The sequence below is a fragment of the Motacilla alba genome, chromosome 18 (assembly GCF_015832195.1).
Source record: "Motacilla alba alba isolate MOTALB_02 chromosome 18, Motacilla_alba_V1.0_pri, whole genome shotgun sequence".
In the NCBI taxonomy this organism is placed as follows: Eukaryota; Metazoa; Chordata; class Aves; order Passeriformes; family Motacillidae; genus Motacilla; species Motacilla alba.
The window spans coordinates 6,195,017-6,203,195 of record NC_052033.1 but is presented as its reverse complement, the minus strand read 5'-3'; the positions used below and the strand labels follow the sequence as shown (position 1 = coordinate 6,203,195).

General features: G+C 42.9%; 1 protein-coding gene across 12 annotated transcripts in view; it reads right to left on the bottom strand.

Annotated features, from left to right (window-relative positions):
• Positions 1-4,984: 4,984 nt before the first annotated feature.
• LOC119709422 (E3 ubiquitin-protein ligase TRIM39-like) overlaps positions 4,985-8,179 on the bottom strand; it is a 43,816-nt gene continuing 40,621 nt past the window's right edge. For all 12 annotated transcript variants that reach the window (XM_038157152.1, XM_038157161.1, XM_038157153.1 and 9 more), the window contains one exon: positions 4,985-7,954. In XM_038157152.1, the coding sequence (XP_038013080.1) occupies positions 7,395-7,954 (560 nt within the window). In that variant the 3' untranslated portion in view covers positions 4,985-7,394. The remainder of the gene's footprint in view (positions 7,955-8,179) is intronic.

The window sequence follows — 8,179 nt, the reverse complement described above, 5'->3', positions numbered from 1 at the left end:
CACAATGCTCCTTTGCAGACCTAAGACAAGCTTTCTTCTGTCACCATGATATTTTACGAAAATCCCTTTGCCAGGATTCTTTCTCCTGAGAAGCTGAGAAACCTCAGAGGAAAAGAAAAACAATAATTAGCTGCTGCTGTGGAATGCAACAGGTGCATCTTTGATTGGTCCATATGAGTTGTTTCTACTTAATGACCAATGACAGTCCAGCTGTGACAGACTCTCTGGTCAGTCATGAGTTTTTATTATTCATTCCATTATATTCCTTTCTAGCCTTCTGATGAATCCTTTCTCTCTATTCTTTTAGTATAGCATTTTTAATATAATATGTATCATAATATAATAAATCAGCCTTCTGAAACATGGAGTCAAGATTCTCGTCTCTTCCCTTGTCGGGATTGCCTGCCAAAATCCCACATTCTTCTGACAAGTCAGGAGTCCCTTTTTCATGCTTATAAACCATCCACTGCTCTTTAGCTTTAGAGGAACAACATCAGCAAAAATATTGCCAGAAAGAACTGCACCCAGGTGCAATTCTAAACATCACAGCTCAAAGCATATTGAGGATGTGCCAGGGCTAAAACCAAGCTACAGGACCACCAGGATAAGTGGCTGCATGCAGAGTGACCAAATTCAACACTTGTAGCAGCAACTATCCAGGAAATTGAGTGACATATAAATAAGCACATATATCTGTGTTCTTTAGGGTGATGTCACTTCTACTACATGTGTGCAAGCATATGGTCTGGCAATTAGTGATGCTTGTAAGTATTGTGACACTACTCTGGGCAGGGGCTAGTCCTTGATATTGCTGAAGTCTTAAGTAATTTTGCCTAATAAATTTAATGAAGTATATGCTACTAGCTGGATATCGATCTCTTCCTTTTCATCACAATATATATAAATTCATCACCAGAAAAAATCACTAAGCTCAATTTTTGCACTTTTTCTCCTCTAATCCTCCTTATTAGCCTGATCTCTGGAGGTGGCATAGCCACTCATAAAGCAAATTGTGTCTGTAAGGGAGATTATCGCATGCTTCACAGAAACATGTGCTCTGTGTCCTTGAGAGCAAAGGATCATTTGGTATCAAAGTGCAGGAAAACTATGAAGGGAGTAAAGTAATGAAGCAATGACAAGCCCATCAGGAACATATTCTAAACAGCGAGCAGCCCCATTAAAGCCACTGGTTAACTTTTCACAGGTTTAAGGCTGTTACAAGTGCTAACAGCAATTACGCGCCTCATATTTTTAGATTAAGGGAGTTGGTTGAACTTGAGACTTCCGGCAGCTTTCTCTACATCTGACTGAAAGCACAGAAGAGGTTCCCAGAGGATAGACTGGAGGAAAGGCAGAAAAAAATTAGGAATTTGGGGATTCCTTAAAGCATCAGCCTGGAGCAGCCACAGGCCACACTGCTTTTACTTAAACAGGAGCTGGACACACACCCAGGACCACCCCAGGCCTGTGGGACTAGCTGTCTGCAATTTTTACAGGTGAATACTGAATATATAACTGAAAGACTGATGTTTGGAGACACCCTGTATCTAGAAATCCAGCTATCTATAAGCAGTAGAAGAAAAATGAGGTTTCCCCTCTCCATGACCAGCTTCCCCGCATTGAACTGCAGTCTTGAGGTGCATCACTGGAGGAACATTAGCCTTCTCTTTGACCACAGCCCTTTGCCAGTCCTTCTGCAGCCTCTTTGCATAGAAAAGCATCCAAATAGCATCCCCTTGCATCTGACCAGGATAAATAAGCTGGTTTAAGGCAGGAGCAGAGCAGTGTGTCCTTGTGAGGAGTGTCTGGCTTGGTTACCAATAGCCCTGCTCATGTCAGTCAAGAGAGTCTGGGCACAGGTTCCCCTTCCTGAGAGTCCCTCCAGCAGAAACACGTTAATTAGTGTACTTAAAAGTTAGTAAAATCTTCCACAGCTGGGAAAGTAGGATAGCAGAGGCCTCACTTGTTCATTCATTTGTCATATGTGCTTCACCTTCATTTGTTCTTGGCAATGTTTTGCATAAGAACACACAGGTTTTCCAGCTGAAAACATGCTGGAAAATGTTGGGATTACTCTATGCAAGTAAAATACCAAATCAGCTACACCTGCTTCAGGGCTTCCCATCCTTTCAGAGCTCAAACACCCAATCATTTATTATTCTATTTGGAAAATCTTGCATGGTATTCATACTTCCTCCCTCTGGGGGAAATCAGCATACGGCAAATGCAGGACTAGAGCAGTAAACATATTCAAGTGAAGTCCTGTTCTACTGGTTTAATTGCTTTGAGGTAAAGCCATGATTTGATGGAGGATCTATTTGCTGGAGGATATGTTCAAACAAATCAGTGAGTTACTATGGCTAATTTTAATTCCAAGTTCCAGAGGTATCATTTAGCTTCTTTCTGGATAGAGGGAGGGGAGTATGGAACACACTGCACAGCTCTGTGTGAATTGTAATGAGATACTTGTTTACTACCACATCCCAAGTTCAGAGAAGCAATATAGCATTAATAAATTATTTTAGCAACAGGTCCAATGATGGATGCATGCTATTGAACACTTTTTTCAAATTATTGTTTTAGTCTTGCAGCCTGCAGAAATCATTGCAGGTGAAAATCCTCTTAGACAGTTTCTTCTTGTTTCTTCTTTTTGCCAGTTGCTGGGTGATCTTTCTACTCTTGTGTACATCACAGACTCTAATTATCACACCTAACCCTCAGATCACTGGAATTCACTTCATTGACTGGGAACAACAACTGACACTGCCATATCCAGTCTTTTTTTAAACATATCTAGTGATGGTGATTCCACCACATCCCTGGGCAGATGATTCCAGCTCCCAATCACTCCTTCAGGGAAAAGTTTTTTCCTGACAATTAACCTAAACTTCCACTGACGCAGCTTAGGTGTCCTCTTGTTCTGTCAGTGCCTGCCTGAGAGAAGAGACCAACCCCACCTGACTTCAACTACATTTGTAGAGAGGGAGTTGTAGAGAGGGATAAGGAAAACCTGAGGTTTTCCTGAGGAAACCCCAGATTGGAGTAGATTCTGACCGTGTGAAGCAGAGAATCCTGTGCCAGAATGTGGAACTTCTTGGAGAGACTGTGGAGATCCAGCAATCTAGCACCACCCAGAATGTTACCTTGGAGAACCCCAGGTGAGGGGAAGGTGGAGGAGGACCCCTGGGAGTGCAGGGGAGAAGATTTGGGTGGGGTCATCATTCCACGGTGGCAACATCTCCCAGGGTTTGGTCCATCTCCTGCTGGTCTCCCAATGCTCCCACTGTCTCCCAGTAGTCCCACCACTATTTCCTGTTGGTTCCAGCACCTCCCAGTGGTGGGGAGACTGTTTCCTACTGGTTCCACCACCTAGCACTTGTTCCACCACAATCTCCCAGCAGTCTCACCATCCTCCCCTGATCCCACCTGTTATGTTTGCCCAATTATCCTAATCAAAAAACCAAACAAAATTAAATGTAGCAGCATTTTTAACGAAGTAGCTTAATATATATAAAATTGAATACACTCAAAATATTAACAATATAATTTGGTTAAAATAAGTGATAACTTGGTTCTTATAATAGCGCATAAGCAAACAAAATAAAAAAATAACCATGTGGAGTACGCGCAGGGTACGGAGTGCAGGGCTTTTGGACCCCTGCCATCTCAGGTACCAGCTTGCCAAGCTAAAATTTCTTTTTTATACTGTATGTCATCACCATCTCCTCCTATTTTCGATTCATCACACTTGTATCTCCACCCTCATCGTCATCTTCATTACGCATGCTCCACCATTCTTTTAGGTGGTTGCACCACTATTTGGGGGTCATCTGAAGAAGGCCTTCTCTTCTTCCTCAGGTGTCCTTTACTTCACCTTTTGAATTACACATGTGCACTAAGCTGGCATAGTATAAGCCAAAGCTAATATAATATAAGCCAATATTATGTTCTGATGTTAAAGCAATAAATCTCATATAATTAACATTTTTCTGGCATCCCACCAACTTTTCTTCTCTTCCAGATAAATTTAGTAATAGTTATCTCTTGCTTCTTCCTGTTCTGAACATCTGCAGGAGAAGGGGGGAAACCCTCCTTTTTTTTTTTTTTTTTTGGCATTTACCTTTTAACTGTTTTATTGTTTCCAAATATTAATTACTGTATCAATATTGATTACTGTTTCAATTTTGTCAGCACAAATCACACCTATTTATCACACCACCCCTCCATTTCTCCTCCCCAGGACCTACTTTTACACCAGCCACAGCCCCCGCAGCCCTTCCATGCCCCTGTCTCCTCCAATTCCTGCCAGTTCTCCAGGCCCCCATTTTGTGGCTGTGTGAGAGTCCTGGTCTACAAGGCCATGACCTTCACCATGGTCATCTTCTGTGGGGGGATAGAATATAAGAAAATAAAGATAGCGTAGAAAGTAATCTTACCCCTAAGGAGTTGCTGCTGGGCCAATTACCAAAGATTAGGAACAGGCCTGACTAAAAGAGTGGGTTGGCTAGTTGAGAAGGGAACTGGAGTCAGTTGGCTACTGTGTGAAGAAGAAAGAGTCAGTGCTCAGAGGAGCGGCTCACAAGAAAACACCCTGAAGGTATGAAACTTTTGTGATAAGGAGACAACAGTATGGAACTTTTACAATAAGATGACAACAATCTTCTTCTCCAACCCCCTGGACCACAACCTGTTTCCCATGGAGCTGGGCCTGGAGTTTATCCTGCTTAAAGCTCACCTGGGCAAGTTGGAGGACACCTTCACTCACATGTCCCAGAGGGGGACTCCCCTGCTGACCAGCACGATAACTGCCACCATGTCACCCTGGACACCTGCCAGGAGCCCATCTGGATGAGTGTTGGCCATGTCAAGGTAACAGCCACTATGTCCAACACACAGATGTCCATTGTCAGGGTGGCTCTGCAGGAACGGAAGTACTCAGGGAAAGAAGCCGGAGAGAGACTGCCATCCTATGTGACACCAAAAGGGTTAATGTAATTTTTACTGTGCCTGTGAACTTTCAGCAGAGAAACTAGGCATGTAAAATTGTTTTTCCAGCAAGGACAGTTGGAAGATAAGAAGAAGATATCTGGCTCAAGAATGTAGTAATAGACAAAACAAAAGATTGAATCTGGGAACTTGGGGTGGGTTTAATGGTAATGGGTAAATTGTGATGTGCACTCACTTGTAAAATAGTCTGTGCACAAATGACTAGAGGTATCCTTCATGCAACCTCACGCTTGAATAAATTAAGACCTCTTTAAAACAAATTAGTGTAAGGAGTCTTATTCCGGTATTTTGGAGAGCCAGGTAGATCTCCACACAGCGTTACTGGTAAGGGGGGTTTGAGTCCCTGCAAACAGGGTTTGAGTCCCTGGCTAAGCTTATCATGGGGAGATTTGAGTTGCTGACCTCAGCAGGTCAGAGTTTTCCCTGTCCGGGGTTCAAGTCCCCAAGAAGTATTAGGGGTTCAGCTCTCCTAGAAGGTGTTAGAGGTTGTCTCCAGGAGGTATCGGAAATCATTGTATCAAGCTAAACTCCTAGTTTAAAGAAAAATCATTGTTCCACTGTCTCATAGCACAGGCTGCCACCATCTTGAGTTGGGCAGAGGAATGAAGAAAGAAAAAAAACCCGGTCTCAATTTACAATTAAACCCAGCCCCGGCCTCATCTGGAGCTGATTTTGTGGTGCAGTTTGGTTAATTCCTTTGTATTCTTTGCATTCTTCTTGAACTCTAAGAGTGTATTCATGTGAGTGTTGTGTTGATTTGAGTTTTCCAGCATATCAACATGGGGATGCCTGTGATATAAAAATTCATTTGCTGAGACAGTGTTGGAGTATGATTGAGTGTTTGCTGGGGTTTTGGAGTTGCTTTAGTTTTGTGTGCATGGCTGAGATCACATTTGTGCACTTGAAGCACCCTCTTGTGTCAGTTTTAGTGATTGCCGATGTAGCAGTCTTTCTCTTCCCCATTCCCCTTTCCGTTACAAACCTGGAGATACCGTTATAACTTTCAGAGATAATAGCTTGTATATTTGTAACTATTGAAAATGGGACCGGTTTCTTCTAAAACTAAAGGGAGACATTTCAATTCTTCTTCGAAATGTTTATTGAAAAACTGGAAACAGATTGGAGGAGACCCACCAAGTAAACTGAGACTAATCCAATATTGTCATCAGTGGTGGCCAGTATACCAGCTAAAATTCCAGGCTATGTGCCCAGAGAATAGTACCTTAGTTTAGGGAGGGAGAGAGGGAAATGGAATTAATTGCCTTATGTGGATTTATTCTTTTATTTGGAAAACCATCTGAAACTGCAAAAGGAGTGGCCAGTGTTAGGGTGAACCTGGGGTAAACAGAAAGTCTCTCATGGCCTGGTAATGGTAAAAGTACCTACCATTCTCTTCCAATTGATCTTGAGGCATGGGTGAGATGCTTCGCCTCTTCTTTATAGAGAAGGTCTGGAGAGACTACCTAAAATATTAGAAACCATTCTCAAGACCCAGACTGACTGTATATACAGATTCTGCTAGATAATCTAGTCAATTCTACAGAAAAAGAAACAGTACTCCAAACTACTAGGAAGGAGATGAACAGTACAGACACAGAGGGCAGGCTACCAGGAACTCCTGAAGAGCACTTTCCCTCCCTAGACCCCCATTGGGACCCCAATACCAGGGAAGGGAAGGATTTCCTGGGATAATATCAAAAATTGGTATTATTTGGCTTTAAACACGCAGTGCCAAGGCAAATCAATGGTTCTAAACTTTATGAGGTGAAATAAGAACCTCATGAGACTCTAACTGCATCTGCAGAATGCCTAAGGGCAACTTCCAGGATATACACCAATATTGATCAAAAAAAAAAACATGGGAAGGAAAAGAAACAAAAATAAACAGGCCAAACTCACAGAGCAACAGTATCTCTAGTCAGAGAAACCAACTGTCCAGCCAGCCAAGATGCTTGCCGAGAAGGAAGCAGCTGCCCCTCACTCTGCCCCTAGCTCTCGCTGGAAACCCTGGTCTGGCTCTCACTCATCCTGATGATCCCAAAGTCTGGGGGACTCGGGGGGTCGGGTCAGTGACCACCCCAGACACAAAACAAACAAACAAAAAAAATTGTATGAGATAAAAAAAAAACATCCGAAGACAGTAATTTTTCAGGAAAATTCACAATACACAAGAAGTACTTTTTCATACTATCACAAAAGAAAATTTATTTCCCTTGACAATGTAAAATTTTCCTCAAAAAACTTTTCATTCTGATGCATAATTTAGAAAGCTGACCACTATGATAGATTTGCCCTCTCCTTCAGTACTTTTGTTCAGAAGACACAAATCAGCAGCCTGATTACAATGTGATTCAATCACAGTATTGACCTTTGAAATGCAGAGTAAACTACTCATCATCATCAGAAAACTGCATTATTGCTAGCGGCTCAGTGTCAGGCTCAGCAGCAGCAAGGCCTGTAGAGAAGAAGGGAAGGAATTTGCCTTCCTGTATGCTGCCATCAGCAATGCTCAAAGTGTACAATGCTACTGCCTTAAAGACATCATAAAAAGAAACCTTCTTGGCTGGGATGTCCAAGAAGATCCCAATCTTTGACAAATAGCCAGTCACAGTCAGACAGGTCCAAGGATTCGTGCAGGCCAAATAATCTTGCCCATCTACATATGCAATAACCCAGAAGCCATTCTCAGGACACAGAGTCAAAGTCCCTTTGCGAGTCACAGATTCACAGGCAATACCCAAGGCCCAGTTTCTTCTTGTCCCAACATTTACTTCCCAATAGTGTTTCCCAGAAGTGTATCCTTCCTTTGCCAACACAAACAGATGGGAATCAAATCTCTTCTCATTTCTGAGCAAGAATCTGATGACACCAGTATCTTTCACTGTCCTCCCATCTGCAGAGATTTCCAATCTGGGATGAGCTGTGTCAGCATCCAGGATGACATCTCCTGCAATGGTCAAGTCAGGCCATGAGGAGCAGAAAACACAAGATCTGTTTTTCTGAGCCTTTCCCTTCTCTGTCTTTATCCCCCCCTCATTTGTCCTTCCCCCCCTCCATGCTCAGGTGCACTCAGCAGCGTCTTTTCTTAGGACACCTCAAGCTTCTCCCTCCCCTCCTGCCATGTCCCTTTCTGCCAGAGAGAGTGGCAGCCAGCACACACCAAATGCCAGGC